General features: G+C 46.9%; 1 protein-coding gene across 2 annotated transcripts in view; it reads right to left on the bottom strand.

Annotated features, from left to right (window-relative positions):
• Window positions 1–20251, bottom strand: part of LOC147725676 (uncharacterized) — a 225664-nt gene that overhangs the window by 142257 nt on the left and 63156 nt on the right. For both annotated transcript variants that reach the window (XM_086964348.1, XM_086964347.1), the window contains exon 7: window positions 5417–5443. In XM_086964348.1, the coding sequence (XP_086820474.1) occupies window positions 5417–5443 (27 nt within the window). The remainder of the gene's footprint in view (window positions 1–5416; window positions 5444–20251) is intronic.

Genomic DNA, 20251 nt, shown 5'->3' with positions numbered 1-20251 from the left:
CGTCTTCGGCCCGGTTTGCTTGAATCCTGATGGTGCAATGAGCAAGGGTCTCACATCTGAGAATACCCTTCCACGCTTAGGGTGGACAAAAATATTTACAACAAGGGGTGGTGAGGGACAGAGTCTCTGAATTAAGCAGAAAGCTCTCACCCAGTCAAGAGATCAGGGCTAGATCTAACACCGTTTTTTAGCTCACTGCACCATCCCAGTTTCAGAACCTGGCTGTATGCAAATTAGTCTGTTCCTGTCCCAGTGCATGATGGGAACAGGGCAAACCAAACTACAAAAGCCAATTCTTACACTGGGAAGGAAACAAGCTCCCGGGGACCGGTTTCTGGCATTACAGCCGTCTTCGGCCCGGTTTGCTTGAATCCTGATGGTGCAATGAGCAAGGGTCTCACATCTGAGAATACCCTTCCACGCTTAGGGTGGACAAAAATATTTACAACAAGGGGTGGTGAGGGACAGAGTCTCTGAATTAAGCAGAAAGCTCTCACCCAGTCAAGAGATCAGGGCTAGATCTAACACCGTTTTTTAGCTCACTGCACCATCCCAGTTTCAGAACCTGGCTGTATGCAAATTAGTCTGTTCCTGTCCCAGTGCATGATGGGAACAGGGCAAACCAAACTACAAAAGCCAATTCTTACACTGGGAAGGAAACAAGCTCCCGGGGACCGGTTTCTGGCATTACAGCCGTCTTCGGCCCGGTTTGCTTGAATCCTGATGGTGCAATGAGCAAGGGTCTCACATCTGAGAATACCCTTCCACGCTTAGGGTGGACAAAAATATTTACAACAAGGGGTGGTGAGGGACAGAGTCTCTGAATTAAGCAGAAAGCTCTCACCCAGTCAAGAGATCAGGGCTAGATCTAACACCGTTTTTTAGCTCACTGCACCATCCCAGTTTCAGAACCTGGCTGTATGCAAATTAGTCTGTTCCTGTCCCAGTGCATGATGGGAACAGGGCAAACCAAACTACAAAAGCCAATTCTTACACTGGGAAGGAAACAAGCTCCCGGGGACCGGTTTCTGGCATTACAGCCGTCTTCGGCCCGGTTTGCTTGAATCCTGATGGTGCAATGAGCAAGGGTCTCACATCTGAGAATACCCTTCCACGCTTAGGGTGGACAAAAATATTTACAACAAGGGGTGGTGAGGGACAGAGTCTCTGAATTAAGCAGAAAGCTCTCACCCAGTCAAGAGATCAGGGCTAGATCTAACACCGTTTTTTAGCTCACTGCACCATCCCAGTTTCAGAACCTGGCTGTATGCAAATTAGTCTGTTCCTGTCCCAGTGCATGATGGGAACAGGGCAAACCAAACTACAAAAGCCAATTCTTACACTGGGAAGGAAACAAGCTCCCGGGGACCGGTTTCTGGCATTACAGCCGTCTTCGGCCCGGTTTGCTTGAATCCTGATGGTGCAATGAGCAAGGGTCTCACATCTGAGAATACCCTTCCACGCTTAGGGTGGACAAAAATATTTACAACAAGGGGTGGTGAGGGACAGAGTCTCTGAATTAAGCAGAAAGCTCTCACCCAGTCAAGAGATCAGGGCTAGATCTAACACCGTTTTTTAGCTCACTGCACCATCCCAGTTTCAGAACCTGGCTGTATGCAAATTAGTCTGTTCCTGTCCCAGTGCATGATGGGAACAGGGCAAACCAAACTACAAAAGCCAATTCTTACACTGGGAAGGAAACAAGCTCCCGGGGACCGGTTTCTGGCATTACAGCCGTCTTCGGCCCGGTTTGCTTGAATCCTGATGGTGCAATGAGCAAGGGTCTCACATCTGAGAATACCCTTCCACGCTTAGGGTGGACAAAAATATTTACAACAAGGGGTGGTGAGGGACAGAGTCTCTGAATTAAGCAGAAAGCTCTCACCCAGTCAAGAGATCAGGGCTAGATCTAACACCGTTTTTTAGCTCACTGCACCATCCCAGTTTCAGAACCTGGCTGTATGCAAATTAGTCTGTTCCTGTCCCAGTGCATGATGGGAACAGGGCAAACCAAACTACAAAAGCCAATTCTTACACTGGGAAGGAAACAAGCTCCCGGGGACCGGTTTCTGGCATTACAGCCGTCTTCGGCCCGGTTTGCTTGAATCCTGATGGTGCAATGAGCAAGGGTCTCACATCTGAGAATACCCTTCCACGCTTAGGGTGGACAAAAATATTTACAACAAGGGGTGGTGAGGGACAGAGTCTCTGAATTAAGCAGAAAGCTCTCACCCAGTCAAGAGATCAGGGCTAGATCTAACACCGTTTTTTAGCTCACTGCACCATCCCAGTTTCAGAACCTGGCTGTATGCAAATTAGTCTGTTCCTGTCCCAGTGCATGATGGGAACAGGGCAAACCAAACTACAAAAGCCAATTCTTACACTGGGAAGGAAACAAGCTCCCGGGGACCGGTTTCTGGCATTACAGCCGTCTTCGGCCCGGTTTGCTTGAATCCTGATGGTGCAATGAGCAAGGGTCTCACATCTGAGAATACCCTTCCACGCTTAGGGTGGACAAAAATATTTACAACAAGGGGTGGTGAGGGACAGAGTCTCTGAATTAAGCAGAAAGCTCTCACCCAGTCAAGAGATCAGGGCAGTGAGATAAATAACGGTGATGGATCAAGCCCTGATCTTTGGACTGGGTAAGAGTGGTCTGCTCAATTCAGACACTCTGTTCATCACCACCCCCTTTTGTAAATCGATTTTGGCCACTATAGGTGTGGCAGGGTATACTCAGACATGAGTCCCTTTCTCACTGCTCCATCAGGATTCAAGCAAGCCGGGCCGAAGAGGCTGAAATGCCAGAAACCGGTCCCCGGTAGCTTGTCTCCTTTCTGGTAAAGAATTGGCTTGGTAGTTTAGTCTGCCCTGTTCCCATGATGCACTGGGCCAGGGACAGACTGATTTGCATATAGCCAGGTTCTGAGCTGGGATGGGGCAGTGAGATAAATAACGGTGATGGATCAAGCCCTGATCTTTGGACTGGGTAAGAGTGGTCTGCTCAATTCAGACACTCTGTTCATCACCACCCCCTTTTGTAAATTGATATTGGAGAAGAGCATATGAAAGTGGAAATAAGCATTGGCCTATTTTCTATACATGTATGCACTGCGCTGTACTCAACACATAATAGATACAGAAGAGTTACACAGAAAAGTGCATGGGAATGTGTGAAAAAAGTAGTGTGTCTTGGCCTGCCCATGCTTGTCAGCCTCACTCTAGAAACAGTTGTGTCCTTCCGTCACTTGCAACCCACCAGACTTGACCTGGGGGCATGCCCCATAATTTGACAGGCAGGTGCAATTCACAATACAATAATCATGACAGGTCCTACACCGCTTATGTATGCATGGAAAGAGTTAGCGAACCTGCTTATATATTTTGTTTCTTGCGGCAGTTTAGCTTCCAAGCAGTCTGCGTTTGTGAAGACAGGAGAAATCAGACAGCTAGTTGAACGCCTCTGATAGAGAAGACCCGGACTAAGCGCTCTTGTGAAAGACCGGGACACAGACACACACAAAGACACACACAAAGACACAGACACACAAAGACACATACACAAAGACGCACACACACACAAAGACACACACACAAAGACACACAAAGACACCCCCCCCCCCCCCTAGCACTGAGAGCGGCCAGAAAGCAGCAATAAGTGTCTAGACTTTCCAACAGTAGTAGTAAGAATATGAATATTAGGGGGGGGGGGGGGGGAGGAAAGAAAAACAAGATCATCATCAGTTGACACTGTTATGTAGAGCTTTCTGCCACTGCTGTGTTCTTTTAGTCCCTAAATAAGCAGTAGTTCTATTACCGACCTCGGAAGGATGAAAGGCTGAGGAAAGTGCTGAATTTCAACGTGCGAGATGAAGGCTTAATGTGGATATAGCTCTTGATGACCAGACAGTCCGCCCTCTTACTAAAAGGGTCTCTAGGGCATCACCAATGATATCTAGCGCTCGCATAATTTTTAAGGAACCCTTGCCCACAGTGTGAGAGCGACAAAAGAGATACTGTCAGCTGAGGACAACAGCGACTTTTCCCCTCCCCCCTGGCACTTCTTCAGGATACTCGAAGAAGCACTGAGCGCCCTGCGAGGGTTTCAAAGAGGGTGGGCAGCAGTGCACAAACCCGCAGTGCCAAATCCCGTGAGAGCGCTCGCCCAGCGCCATCACACCCGACCCCAGGTGGCAACACACTCGGTAATAGACAAACAAAACAATCTATGAATTAGCAGGGGATTATTAGGCAGGAAGTAACACACTGCTCACTTATGTGGCCATAGGCCGCATTATATGAATGCTGAGCAATAACTTCAATTTTCCTACCCTACCTATCACCCCTCCTGTCCCCCCTCCTGTCCCCCCCCCGCCCCCAGACGGCAGTGGATGGTGCATTTAACAGTTTCAGGTGAGGTCCTTAAAAAGCATCTCCTTATTACGTTCCGAATCCTGCAATGTCTTAACTCACTGTTAACTAACCTTTTTAGAAATAGACACGTTGCAATAGTCTAAGAGATACAGAATGTTTGAACAGTTCAACAAGCATTGAAGAAAGCTGTTAAGACGTGAGCGAAACCGAAACCTAATGTGGGCCGGGACTTCCGTCTTCTGAAGCCGATGCCCACGGAGTAGCTGCCCAGAGGAGAAGTGGTGACGCGGGGCTCCCATGCCCGAGGGAGAGCCCCGCGGAGGCTGCAGAAGTTCTGAGTGCCGGTGAGTGGGGCTTAGTTGCAGGGGGAGGGGGGGGCGGAAAGGGGAGGGGTTGCGGCGGGGCGGGTCTTGGTGCGCTCGTGTGCGCGCGCATGTGTTTATGCGTGCGGCGGGGCGTTCTCTGTGTGTGTATGCGCGGCTGTGGGGGGTTCTCTATGTGTGTGTGTGTGTATGCGCGGCGGGGGGGGTTCTCTATGTGTGTGCGCGTGCGGCGGGTCGTTCTCTTCTATATGTGTGTGTGTGTGTGTGTGTGTGTGTGTGTATGCGCGGCGGCCGAGGGGTTCTGTGTGTGTGTGCGCGGCGGCGGGGGGGTTCTGTGTGTGTGTGTGTGTTTACAAGGAGCAATGGGAGACAGGAAGTGCGCGCGACCTGATCCGTTTACGCGCGCACATCACTTGTCTCCTGTCTCCCTTGGCTCGTTTGTAAGCAGAAATGATTACAATAGAGTCTCGCAGCGACGATCGCTTCGCAATCGGTTCGCAGTGCGAGACCTAAAAAAGTGACTCATCCAAAGAAAAGCACTTGGGCACATTACCATCATTAATGGAGGACCGCTAGCTAGACAATGTGTTAAAAAGTTTACAAAGACATTAATGAATAAGCACTTTTAAGATTCTACAATACAAGATAACTGAAATATCACATATAGATCAAAACAATACAACACTTAATATGTTATAAAGTGTGCAAATTAGACTTACGGCATTGGTACTTCACAGACATCTGATCTAACAGAAAAAGAAAAAAGGATATTAAATATTAGATTTATGGAACTGGAATACAGAGTCTTATAAACACTAACTATTATGTCTCAACAATTTTACTCTAATTTGTTTTGGTGAAAATAATAATACACACTGCATCTACTTAGAACCACTACATTTGTATATGTTTGTATCCCAGACCCATGTAGATATTACTGTACAGCAGTTGCCTGTAAACATTTTTATGCTGAGTACCCTTAAGTGAATAAATATATGACCAGATATAGTTAGTTTTCTTAAGTAAGGCGACTAGAAAACTGACTGTGCCTTGCAGGGGTGCCAAATATCATAATTTGATTTCAAATGTTACAGTGATTATCAATGATGATAGAAGTCATGAGTGAGGCAACATGTGCGTAAAATAGCAGTGCATGGCGAGGATGTGAGGTGTAGTTACCTTATGGCACGAGTTATAGTTACTTAAGATAACTGTACCTATAACTGGTGAATTCCTGTTGCTTTTAAAAGGTTAAATGTTACTTTAAGCTTTTTTTTTTTACAGAGTATTTTTTTTTAACATAAAGCCACCTTCCCGCATGCAGCCAACTCCAAGTTGAGCATGGCCTTTAGCCTTGGGAGGCCTCCCCCCCACCAGTCAACCCCAAGCCTGCAGCCAACTCCACTGCAGGCACAGCCTTCAGCCGTCCATGACGGGGGTTTAGCCTTTGCAACATGCCATCGGATTGGCATTTTGTCTCAGGGGACCCCATCCGCCGGGCCAAGTGTAATAAAAAAGGGCAGGGGAGCAATGCAGCCCGTCTCCCCACGCCTTACGCGGCCCTGGGGACCCCTCCTCCAAGACCTTTAAAAATAATAACAAGCATTTGCAATGCTATAGGTCTCGCATTAGGAAAGTTTGAGCTATTGGTATTGTAAATGACAATTTTTTTTATTTATGTGTTAGTTTTGAAAATAGTGAAATAGCTTTTTCATTTACAGTGTCAATAGTTACACCTGTCGCAAATGTGACACCTATAGCATTTGTAATGTAATATGTGTTGTATTTACGTGACTTAGATGTATTGATATTACAAATAACAATGGCTTTTATTTTTTGTAATAATTAATACTTAAATAAAAGTTATTGTAATTTATAATGGCAATAGCATAAACTTTTATAAATAACTTTTGTGAAGATTATGTTCAGTGTATTTCATTGTGACGTAAATCCAAGAACAGAAGTGAAATATTAACATCTTTTTGTCACATTTGAAATGAAGCTTGAAACATTGAGAGAACATATTTGAACCAGTTGTTGTTGAATGGTTGCACAGAATGGAGAATATCAAAACATGTGTGTGCAGTGCGTATGAGATGTGCACTCTTACAGAAGGGGTTCTTCCTGTTCTGTCTGCAGGACGATCTTAGCCCGTGGGTCGGAGTCTGGTTGCACCTGTTCGGTGCTAGTTTAAATTGCACTGCTGCTGTTTGTGCATTGGCTGTTCTGTGCTCTTAATATACGTGCTATGCCTCACAGCGAAGTTTGGAGTGTGTGGTTGGGGAATGAAGGACTATTTTCAAAACACAACATTTACCCTGAGGGGCAGGACAAATGACTGCATTTACCAGCATGCACGGTAGAGAAACAGTTTAGGCAGCTACTGTGCAACTGCACCTATTTTGAGGCGGCCAGTGTCTTTAGTTCTGCACATCTTTCCAAGGCTTTATGTCGGCAAACACTTATACTGGGCTGCAACGTTTGGGGCAGCGCTGTGTACTTCGAGGCACTTGCGCCTGGTTGGCAGTGTCTGGGGTGGTTCGGTGCAGGCAGCAGTGTCAGTGGCGCTGCAGTATAGATGGCAGTGCCTGTGGCAGTGCTCATGGATCACGGTGGCTTACACGTGTGTCTGGGCGGCAGTGTCAGCGGGGGTGCAAAGTAGACGACAGACAGTGTCTGTGGTGACACGGTGCAAGCGGCAGTGTCAGTGGAGCTGCAGTGCAGCTGGCAGTGCCTGTGGTGGTGCAGTGTATATCAAGGATCGCTGTGGCTTACACGTGTGTCTGGGCAGCAGTGTCAGCGGTGGTGCAGCCCGGGCGGCAGTGTCTGTGCACTGTATTTCAAGTCTCACACACATGCTGGTCTGCGCTGACTGCAAAGGAGATTGCTGTCGTTGTGCTCCCTTGATCAACACAACCAATGAAAGACACATTAATGGGGGCGTGATGGAAACCAACAGAGGACTCTTATGACACCGGCACCATTGCCCTTTATTGTGGCAGGAGTCCCAAGCTTGGACTAAATATGTGAACGTGTCACTCACAATTAGCACTATTGCTGTAGAATTAGTGATCTTTTCAAGCAAATGCGTACAACTAACTTCACACTATAAAGCCAGTGCAAACGAGAATATAAGTTCTCCAATGAAGTCCCTGAGCCCACATGTGAATTTCAGTGCCGAGCCCCAGCAAATAATCGGGTACGGCATGTTACAGCCCTACACATAATCTACTCTACCTTCCCTCTGTGGACAGATTCAATTATCGCCTACACCCTTGCAGGGACAAATCCAGTAACTTTAAGCACTTTACATTGAATATGCCCCGTACACAACGTCCCCCTCACTTCAAGGTACGGTCACCCTTTTCACGGCCAGAAGAAGTTACCTTCACAGACACAATACGTACTGACTAGATTACCGCAACACCCTGAAGGCCATACTCTACGGGCGGGTCTAACCTCCAGTACGAGCTTGGTGTTGCTTCTAATCTCATACACAGCTTCATAATAGCTGTTTTCAGGAGGGACTCTGACCATTTAACCACATCCTTATCTTCCAGTCCCTCTGGTATGCCTACTAACCATAGGTTGGACCTCCTGTTGTAGTTTAAGGTCCTGCATTTTTTCCGTTAGTTAAGTTCTCTTTATTGGCCAGATGGAGATCTTTCTGCATTGCCATAAGAGAATCCTCCAAGGACGAGATCCGAGCTTCCGCTTCAGAGATTTTCAAGGGGAGATTGCCAAGATGTTCCTCCATTTTCGTAAGCCTGCTATGCAACTGAGATTTCCTCAGCCTGAGAATTGTTAAAGTCTTAGTTCCTGAAGGATAGTTACAAGTATGTCTTCCATAGAATTCGCTTTTATGGCGTTCGGGAGAGAGGACAAGCCGCTCTCCCGGGAAACCTGAGGTACTTGTGAGCTTGAGTCTTGGCTTAGAGCCTTCGTAGTTAGCTTGCGGCTTGGGCTTGCAATCAGCTGCACCAGCGGGAGGGACAGGGTCTGTTGCAACGCAACAGAGGGAGAAACTCTGGTTAAAACAGTTAACGCTGCAGAGATTGCTTCTTCTACTCCTATAGAGACTTCTTGTGCCGCCTCTGATGGCACAGGAGTTGTGGGGCTCCAGCGTTAGAAACATCTTGGTCCGCCATTCCACTTGCCCCTCCTTGACTGGTCTCTTCCTGTGTGGGAGTGCTCGAAAATTGCCCCTGTTGGAGAGGGGGTTTCGAGAAGAGAGGGTACTGCTTGGGGGTTGATTGACTCAGACCCCTTAGGCAGAGAGGCATGTTATCAGCTTTGACCCCCTTGTCCACCGGGGGGGATTGGAGTGTATTATTATAGCCTGGAAAAAAGGTTCTGCCTGGGGTTTTTTTTCACATCACCCTCTTTTTGGACTGCACAGCCTGGCTCCCTTTTCCATGCCTCAGTTTTCTACCCCCACTTCTCCCCTCTTCGGTTAAGGCCTTTGCCTCAAAAGTCCTGGGCTCTCAGAGCATTAGAGAAATAGCGGGGCTCCACGGTGGGGGGAGGACTTAGAGAGCGGAGCTTGTGGTGCAACACGGAGTGAGGGCAGGGCAGTGTTAGGCGAAGGTGCGGGCAAAGTACCTCTCGATAATTCGATGATTCAGCGCCTCAGACCAGTCATTGCAGCGGCAGGACCGACTCGGGCATTCAGTCCCTCGAAAGGCAAGAGAGGAGGAGCAGCAGCGGGGCGCCACATCAATCCTCAATCCTCCCGGCGATTTCGGTTGTTAGTTTCAGCGGAGCGCCAGACTTGGGTCCAGTGCTGCAACCATGGGCGGAGCCGCAAGGAAACAGGCAGCACTATGGCGGTGTGCATGGGGTCACGTCAGCCGTCCATCTGGGTCCCTGTGATGAATGGCCCTTCTTGTCCATCATGAGGCGTATGGGCCTGCCGGAATGTTTTATCTCTACAGTGGCTCTATTATACACTGCGCCTACGGCCAGGCTACGTCTTAATGGCACCATCACCAAGCCTTTTTCCTTATCTCGCGGCACACGCCAGGGTTGCTCTTTGTCCACTTGACTTTTCATTCTGGCGATGGATACCCTGGTCCGTCATTTCCAAGGAAATCTACACTGGGGGCTACAGTTTCGCACTGGCCCCCTCCTGATTTCACTATTTGCGGACGATACGATTTTGTATGTCAGGATGCCCCACATTAACCATGAGCCTCTTATCTTGGAAATAACTTGCTTTGGCAAATTCTCCGGCCTTAACAACTGGACTTGCTCCTCCCCCCTTGAGTGGTGTCAAGAGTCGGTTAAATATTTGGGTGTGCATATTCATCTAGATACCGCCACCATTATCAGATTGAACTATGGTAGTGCGATCAGTACGCTGGAGAGCCAGAAAGAGAGGTGGCAGCGCCTTCCATTATCTATGGCAGGGCGTATTGCTATAATTAAAATGATTGTCCTCCCATGGTTTTTATACCTTTTTAATAATATCCCGATTGCGTACACCAAATTTATTTTTTTCTCATCTACGCTCTTCGTTATTGAGTCTAGTGTGGGGAGACAAATCTCCACGTGTCAACTGTCGAGTGTCGACTCTTCCATATGCAAGAGGAGGGTTCGGAGTTCCTGATTTCTATCTCTATTTTTTAATAGCACAATGTTCCTACGCATACCCCTGGTTCCACCCAGACGCTCGTATTTTAGATCTAAAACCTGAAGCAGATGCGGTCCTTTCCGCTATCCTCCCCACAGGCTTCCCACGTGACCCTCGGGACATACAGACTGTCTCGACCACCTGTTGGGCCTGGGACAGACTGTGCAAACTACTGGGCCTTGCCTAGCTGTATTCACCGGCCCTTCCACTGCCCAATGCTACTTGGTTCCCAATTACGGGGGAATTAAAAGTCAAACACACACTGGAGAAATTACACATTCATACCATCAGCGATCTCTTCCCTGAGGGTCACACTTTTTCCATTTCAGAAGACTCCCGATTCACTGAACGATCGTTCATGGACTCCTTCGTCTTGACCCGGCTTCGCTCTATGCTACGCGCCTTGTTTATCACATTCCCACTGGCTCCAGACCCTACACCCCCACATACGCTCCTTATCCAGCACCCTTCGGGAGCATCTCTAAATTGTACAAACTGTGTAGTGACTCAATTCCCGTTTTTGACTCCAAAGTTCGTGCCGCGTGGGAAGAAGATCTGGGTAAATCTATCACAGACGACCAATGGGAACAATGCTGTAGAGCTACGAGGGAAGTTTCCCTAAACACTAGACAAAAGTTTCTCCATTTTAAGTTTCTCCGCAGATTATACCGCACCCCAGCACGTTCGCACAGAATTGACCCTAGTCGCCCCCACCTTTGTCCTAAGTGCAAGGCCCCTTATGCCGATTTTGCCCACCTCTCTTGGACTTGCCCCCTTCTCCATGACTATTGGTCTCAGATACACAGGACCCTTGGCAATATTTTAGGCATGAACCAGATTCCCACTGCCGGAGTCGCATTGCTGGGCTAGGTTTCCAATTTCCCTCGTGCTGTTAGAAAGCTCGCTGCATTAGATTTTTTTGTTGGCCAAGAGGGAAGTCGCTTGCTATGGGGTGGTAGACTACCTCCAAAGTTGAAATCATGGCTTGGAAGCATGGGCTTCTGTAACACTAATTGCGAAGAGTATTCTGCTCAGGTCCCTAGTGCGTCCAGACCGGTGGACATCTGGGGCCCATACCGTATCAACATTACCAAGATTACTGCTGACCGTCAGTCTCAGCCTGAAAATGGCATAGTCCCCGAGGGAATTGGCTGATGAGTTTTGAGGCAGCAAATGATTTACGCATGTTTTAATCTAATTGATGCTCTGTCCTCTGATGCTTTTTTTTTTTGCATTGTCCCCTATGCAACTCTGATGATTAGTTCTACCACATTTGCCGCTGTGTCAGCGATTGTTGTTTCTCTTTTTTTGTATTTGATGCCTCACGCATCTCTCAGACTATACAGCCTTCTGCCTTATTGTAGCCCCTACAATGCATAATGTGTTAAGATGTATCTTGTATGCACGCTCTCCATATTGTCATCGCCTATATGTTCTGATATGTAACAAACACTAGGATATTGCACTTCTGTGTGGAAAAGGATAAATAAAGTATTTTTTTTTTTTTTTTTTTTTTTTTTTTTTTTTTAAGTACGCCATGTTATATCCCACCAGATTATGCATAGAGCCTAGTGGGGCACAACAGATATTGACATTCCCAAAAGAAGCCATGGCATATTTGAAGACTCTCCAATCCCCGCGGGGAGATAGGGCTGCCTTAGATCTGGAAGATCAAGAAGTCTGATCTATAGCGGACATCTGAACTATGCAATAATATGGATACCACTATTAATACTGTAGCCAGCGCCCTACAGATACAGGACTGAAACACTCCCCCAAGAGCACAAACGCTGGAGTTCTGGGACGGAGTAAATTATATAATGAATGCCGGTTAATCTGATTACCCCTCAGACATCTAAGGGCCAATCACCAGCTAAATAAAAGAGGTTTATATTTCCTTACCTTATTACCTCATTACCTTAAGGGATTTGTTGGGTCCACTAAATACATTGCAACTCTACACCGCTCCCCTAGTTATCAACTTCATTTAGCCAACATAATACATACCTGGCCACCTCCTACAACCGGGAGGATGTTTGGAGCCTCTAGAGTCCCCCAAGCGGGTGCACCCCAAATGTTTCTTTAGCATTACACATGGAGACAAGAACATTCTGCAAATTGGATGTCATTGTACTTGGTTTGTTTCTTTTGTTTGGGAATATTATTGTCTGTAGATATAGTGGAGAAGTGTGGCTCACTGGTTAGAGGAGGCAGACCCAGAAGCAGAGGTCAGACCCGGGACCAGGGTTCAATTCCCGACGCGGCAGGGTCTTGAGCCCAAAATGTCCACGGACTCGATAATTCTCGCTTCGGTGCCCACTCGAATCATGGGTCCCACTCTGCAACTCTGGGCATTAGCTTGCTTAATCTCCACAACGCCCCCCCCGCGGCGGGATGCCTGGCTTTCACCTTGGGGATGCCCAGTACGGGTTCTCACAGGGAAAAAAGCCAGGACGGGTTCCCAAGGCAAGCGCCGAGATGCTCCAGGGTAAGTCGAGCGATATATAAGACTGTACAATAATAATAATAATCTTTAGCAGTTTTGAGTTGCTAAAGTGGTTGGGGGGGGCGGTTTCTTTTGGTTTGCGCTTGCAATGATTGCTAGTAGAGGGTAGGTAGTAATGTTAACGTGGAATGTGCGGGGACTGAATAACCCCAGGAAAACCAGGCAGGTACTGGCTTACCTCGATAGGCACCAGTACAAATAGGCCTACTTCAGGAAACCCACCTCACTAAACATACTGAAAATAGCTGTGGGGCAAGATTGGCCTGTGTGCGTGTGACTTCGTCCTACTTCTGATACTCCACGGGTCATGATTCTAATTAAGAAAGGTGTTCATTTTACGCCCACCCATACTGAAACTGATGACTTTGGCTGATTTGTGATACTGCAAGGCAGACTCTATGGCACCCTGACCACCCCCATAGCTACTTACAGTCCAAATGTGGATGACCCAGGCTTTTAGACACAAATCTGGCATAGACTACACATGCTACAAGCCACAGTCATCATCTCGGAGGAGACCTGAACTTATATTTGGACCTGGAGAGAGACAGATCTGCCACTTGGGACTGGCAGGGCAAAAAAAAAAAAATCTGCTCAAGTGTTGCGGGAGGCTATCACTACTAATGGCTTAGTAGACCTGTGGCGCTAGAGGAATAAAGAGGGTCAGGAGGGCACCTTTGTCTCAACTCTACATGGGACAGGGTCACACCTAGATTACTGGCAAGCAACAAGAGAGGTCCGCACCTGGGCAACTACAGTGAAACACATGCCCAGACTCCTGTCAGACCATGGACTTGTGAAATTAGTAGTGGCAATACCAACACACTCCACCCCCATTCACTTGACAGTTTCAATCCACAGCATTGCATGATCCGGCATTCTGAAATGATCTGCGGGCAGCTATCCTCGATTACTTTGAGAACAATGTAGGATCAGTGGCGGGAGCGTATGTCCTATGGGAGGCCTTTAAAGTCACTATTTGAGGGATATGCATCAGCACACAGGCTTGGGTGTTACAAGCCCTGCGCACTCAGTTACTTACCATGGAGAGTTTCATAAGTGTCCTGGAGACCCGATAGGAGGTTGACCCCGACTCTCGCACCTTGGGTCCTATACGTGACTTGCTAATGGTATATAATGACTTAGCAGCACAGGAGGTCCAGAATCTTTCCAAGAGACACATAGCAAGGTCTAATGGGGAAGGTGGCAGGTCCAGTAGACAATTGGCAGCCAGGCTTAGAGAACCATGGGCACACTCGCTCATAACCCAGGTGAACACGCCGGCGGGCGGGCCTACGACACTCCAACCATACAAGCTATGTTTAAGAACTTCTACATTGTCCTCTGCCAAAAACCTTGTATAGCATCTAAGGAGGACACGGTATCGAGAAGATATAGCATTTGCATGGTTGTCGCTTGGACAGAGCGAATATCTGACACAACTCCTGACAGTAGAGTACATGAAAGCAGCATTACAAGCCTTACCAAAAAAAGACCCCAGCATTGATGCCCTTTCTGGTGAATTCTATATGGACATCTTAGCGCATTTACCTATTTAATGTCTATGAGGTGGCACACACTAAACAGGAGCCCCCCCTCTCTTAGAGAAGCACTCATGATCACTCCACTGAAACCGGATAAGCCGCCACAGAAATGTGACTCTTACAGACCATTATTATTATTAAACAATATAGATGCAAAAATATTCGCCAATAGACATCAACCCCTACTCACCCATATGTTATTACCAGATAAGTCTTGTTTTTACCTCCTAGGTCCATAGCCCATAATCTACATAACCTTCGCTACTTTCCCAACCTAGACCCCTTCTTACAAGTTGTGGCAGTATAACTAGATGTCGCCAAGGCGTTTGATTCCATAGAATGGACATTTTTGTTTACAGTGCAGCAATGTATGTGGATACCCCAGATGTTCCTTTGTTGAATACAGCTTCTGTATACAACAACTCCAGCCAGACTGAGATTAATGAGCCTACATCCGATCCACTAGCGGTTTCTAGAGGCACGAGATAGGCGTGCCCACTCACCACCACATTATTTGCGCTAGCACTGGGGCCTCTGGAAAATGTGATCACTGAGATTCCACAAGCACCCATTAGTCATATCGCTCTACGAGGATGATATGGTACTATACATTTGGAATCCGCAAACTCACCTAGCACTGGTTATAAAATACCTCCGATAGGAAAGCTACTCTGGGTGAAGTATAAATTGGTCAAAATTCACTATTTTTCCCTTCCCTCAAACCACTCTACCATACCAGTTGGACTTTCCCTTGGAGTGGAGTACAGATCCGGTTAAAGACTTAGCATATGGGTACACAGGGACAAGGAGATCGTAATCAGATATAACTACGATAAACCTATATCGAAGCTAGAGAATCAGATGAAGAGATGGATAAGACTGCACCTGTTGCTGGCTGATAGAGTGGCTTTGTTGAATATAGTTGTCCTCGCAACATTTCTGTATTTATATTAAGTATGGGCGAAATTTGGCGCGAAATGGCAAAAAATCTGCGAGTTTGCGAATTTTCCCGCGACTCGGAGATGTTATTGCCATTTGCACAAATATGTGACCACGTGTGTCTGTAACTTTGCTACCGCACCAAAAGGCGCCAAGGTCCCTCGAATGAGCTGTCCATGATAGTAAGGAAAGGGCGGGAAGACGTTGCATGCCCTGGCTAGTGTGTGTGTGGCGGCGCCAAACGGGAGTGGCTTCTATGCGAGTTTACATGCCTCTGGTTTATAAAGGGTCAGATGCCGATCAGAGCAGCAGATGAGAAGGAAGCAGCCTCCTCGTCACAGGAAGAACACTGGGATTGCGCTTGAGAAACTCGTGGATGCAAAGACCTCCATCAAGGATTACATCTAATTTTAGGCAGCAGATATAGGGAGGAAGCACACCTGGACCGTGCTCATGAGTTGTTTTGGCCGATTATAATGTGCAACTGAATTTGAGCTTCAACTCTGACACCTACTTATATCTGTAAGTGCTTCCTGTTGAGGTTTCATTTTTGTGACAGGAGCATCGTGCCAGAATGAATCTTGCCTGCATATTTATCCACGAAGATGCCACTGTGCCGTGCCATACCTCTACTCAACTGGAGTACTTTCTACTGGCTAATAGTAATCAGTAAGTGCTACCTCGGTGGGTAAATGTATAGTGCTTTTGCTACACTACAGCTGCGTAAGGGCCAGAAGAGTGGTCTCCAGTGACCACGTGTGTCTGTAACTTTGCCACCGCGCCAATAGGCGCCGAGGTCCCTCGAGGGAGCTGTTCATTATAGTGAGGAAAGGGCAGGAAGACGTTGCATACCCTAGTGTGTGTGTGGCGGGGCCAAACGGGCGGGGCTTCTATGCGAGTTCACATGCCTCTTGTATATAAAGGGTCAGAGGCCAATCAGAGCAGCAGATGAGAAGGAAGCAGCCTCCTGGTCGCATACGGTTGGATCCACCAACCCCCCACATGCCACATTTAACGAACGATTGATAGTGATGATGGACACCCGATCCAGTTTTCTGCGGTCATCACTCAAAGGAGACAGGTGAACGCTCGAGAAGAGATGAATACCACACTGTGGGACCGTGGGTACCCGGGCCTATAAGCTCCAGCTGTATGCCCCAGCAATTCCGCTGGCACATCATCCACACTTATGCCTTACACATGAGCAGGGAGCTGTGGGACTGCTGGGGAAATCTAACTTGGCCACCAGAGAGACCTTTAACTTGGGGGTAGGTTTCTGGAATTGGAAGAAATATCTGCACCGCAGAAGACCCCACTCCTTGCCTTCACTTCCCGGAGTACGGACGGCTATGAGAAATCTGTATTCACAATTACTAGAGAAACCCACAATACTCACTTCCTTGCAGGTCATATAAACTAGTGATACACACAAAGGATAATGTTACTTACCCAGTAAGCATCTGTTCTGGACATCAAGAGCTGTAGATTCACATGCTTTGCATGCTCCTGCCATATACTGTTGGGGCCGGATGTTTGCAAGTTGTTTTTCTTCGAAGAAGTCTGTCCTAGTCACGAGGTAATGTGACTCCTCCTTTCGGTGACAGTGCGCATGGTCATCAACTCCATTGTTAGATGGTTTTCCCGCAAGAGGGTGAAAATGGAGTAAGTATAGTATGGAGATGTGCATGCGTATAAATTTATAATGATGAACTGCAACAACTACTGGTATCTGGGGAGGCGGGTCAGCAAGTGTGAATCTACAGCTCTACATGCCAAGAACAGATGCTTACTGGGTAAGTAACATTATCCGTTTGAGGCATGTGCGCTGTAGATAAACATCCTTTGCATACGCTATAAAGCAGTATATGTAGATTTTGCAGTTGTTTAGAACAGTGTTTCAAGTACTGTGGCCTACTGTAAAGCCAGCGACCTTACCCGTCGGGAATGGTGGAGCCCGACCTCTACTGATCTGTCGTTTCCGGCTTCTCCACAGGATCCCGAGTGGGAGCACGGAAACGAGACTACCAGCGAGTTCGAGGACAACGGGCCCTTTAAGTGGGCGTCGACATACGAGGGGGAAGCCCCGACCCTCCGTGACGTTGCTGACTCCACATTGTGTGGAAACACCGCGAGGAAGAAGGCGGAACCTGAAGAGACGGAGAAGCGGAGTGTAACGGAAGACGAGACCCAAAGAACCGAAGCGGGAGCCTACAGGGAGGAGTGTGGCTGACACAGGTACGGCGGCGTTTGGCGGCTTGGATAGGCAGGCGTAACGCTAGTGCTTAGAGCGCAACTGTGTGTTCCACTCCCGCTGCAATTATACCTTAGTCTTACCTTTCCTCCCCCTCACCCTACCCTCCTTTACCGTCTGTTCCCAACACCCCCTACACTGAGCACGGCAGTTATTAGTTATATACACTGGGTGTATACCCAACACTCCCTGGGTCCCCCTGGTGCAACCCCATTGGAGGACTGTGTCCTAACGGCTTTCTGCCTTGTTGGTCTTCTTTCTTTCATGTGGAGAGAACCCCGATGCCCGAAGTGAGGACCCATCTTCCTGGGAAAGAACCTCTAGACGAGCAGCGCCACGGACCCCAGTACCTTCGCACGGGAAAGACTAACATTCAGGACACGAAAGACGTTGGTCACTAAACCTTTAAGAGCTATCAAAATAAAACCCTCCTTAAACCCTACAGTTGGTGTCACGGTCGTCCCTTCACCCACGTCCACACCTACATTAGCCTGTTGTCGTGCTAACACATCTATACAATAGTGGTTGCTAAATGTGTGTGGTGTAGACCATGTAGCAGCCTTACATAGGTCAGCTAGAGAGATGTTACCTAAAAAGGCCATAGAATCCTTCGTGGTATTACCCTTTTTATTTCAAAATGTTTTTATTGAAATTTTTCTCAGAGTGCGACAAAAGCATTACATATGCAACATCTCAGAAATACCATCCACCCAGGTGTACAGTTCGTTCATGAAAGCTACAGTTTACCCCCCATGTCCGAGGCGAATGAACTTTAATATATGACACAATTTCAACAGAGCCTGTCACATTCCTGATAATGTGTACTAATAACCATCTACCCTCCCGAGAGAGTAACAGGAAAAGGAAACTTAATTATACCTAAGAAAAAAAGGAAAAGGAAATAAAACTAATATGTCATGGTGCAAATGAAGAGAGAAAAGAAATGAGCGTGAGGGTTGGGGAATCGAAGCCTCCGCCAGATGCTCGGCGTAGTTTTTTTTAGCTTCCTACGTTGGTGGGTGATTAGATCAGGAATAAGTTGAGGCCCTAAGCCTTGGATTGCAAGCCGTCAAAGGGAGCCCCTCTGAGAAGTATCTGACCAATGGAGACCAAATGTAATCAGAACTTTTCCTCGTATCCTCAACTATATCAGTCATACGCTCCAGAGCCAAAGCTCTCCACAATCTTGCATGCCACTGGATGGGGCCTCTTGTTTCTTCCAAGCTGCGGCAACTGCCATTTTGGCAGCCCAAAGGCAGAGCCACAATATGGATTTGTCGCCCTGTCTGCCTCTTCACCCACTGATCTGTTGTGTCATTCCCATTTTGCTATCCCCACTACAGCATGGGCCAATGGTTCGGCCTAATTGGACCTCAAGTTATCACTTTGAATTACTACATTTAGCTCTTTCACAGGGTGTACATCGGCATACAAGGAGTTCCTTTTAGTGCCAGTGTTGCCTGATGTGAGAGTAGAATGCACTTGTAGTCTGCACCGAGCAAGTACTCTATCTTTATCAGTTTCTGTCTCCTTCCACCGCTGCTGTAAATTCTTTTTGAAGAGGATTGCTGGTATTGCACAAAATGCCATATTGTGTTCCTGGACTCTGTTTCACCAATGGTTCTTTGATAAACTTTGCCCAGAAAGAAAACCAAACTTTATGGCATCCAATTTGCAGCACACCTGGAACAGTTTTAGATCAAAATAGGTGGGGCGTAATTTGGGTTTTAGTATCCAATATTTTATACAGAGAACCCTCTTTCCTTCCTTCTTTCTTCGATTTTGTCTTTCCTTTTTTCTTCTTTGCCTTTCCTGCCAACTTCCATTTCTTTTCTTTTTTTTTTACTTTTTCAAATTTGTATTCCTTTCTTATTTTGCCTTCTTTCCTTTCTTTCCTTATCCTTCTTTCCTACCTTTTCCTTCCTTTCTTGCTTATTTTCCTTCTTTGCTTTTTCATTGTTGCCTACTTTCCTTTTCCTTCTTTCCTTTCTACTTTTTCTTTTCTCCTTTCATTTTTGCCCACTTTCCCATTTTTTCGGTATTTGTTGCCTTTTTTTCATTCTATTTATTTGTTCCTTCTTTTTTTCACCTTATTCGCTTTTTTCTCCCCTTCTTTGTTTTTGCTTTTTTCTTTTCGCCGTCTTTGCTTTGTTTCTTGTATTCTTTATTTTGTCTTTCTTTCTCCCTTTTCTTTTTTCTTTGCCTTCTCTTCTTTCCCCTTCTCTCCTTTTTTTGGGGTCTTTCTTTCTCCATTTTTCTTTCCTTTTGCTTTTTCCCCTTTTGTCCTTCTTCCTACCATTATCTGCCTTTCTCCCATTTTTGCCTGCCTTGCTTCCTCTTTTCTTGCTTCCTTTCTTTCTGAAAGGGAAGGCCAGCAGCCAATGACAGACCAAAGGCTTTTTAAGGACTGTTAGCCAAGACCTTTTGATTTTACTAAAAGTATGTATAAAATAGTTACTTATAGGGGTTTTCAGTCAGACTTCATCCATGAGTCTGTGATACACATTTTTCTTCCACCTAATCCAGTAAGCATCAAGGGGTAATGTAAGCCCCCCCTTCAGCCACTGACTAACTTCACAAAGTGCTACGACATGCTGTTCTTTCACAAAGAGCACAACTACACGAAAAGTAGTTCCCTTCAGTGCCAGGTGTACCATGGCAATGTGTACTTTTTCAGATACA

Source organism: Lissotriton vulgaris, chromosome 3_2 (assembly GCF_964263255.1).
Source record: "Lissotriton vulgaris chromosome 3_2, aLisVul1.2, whole genome shotgun sequence".
Lineage (NCBI taxonomy): Eukaryota > Metazoa > Chordata > Amphibia > Caudata > Salamandridae > Lissotriton > Lissotriton vulgaris.
Note: the sequence above shows the minus strand (reverse complement) of the source record. Positions and strands in the feature narration are given on the sequence as shown.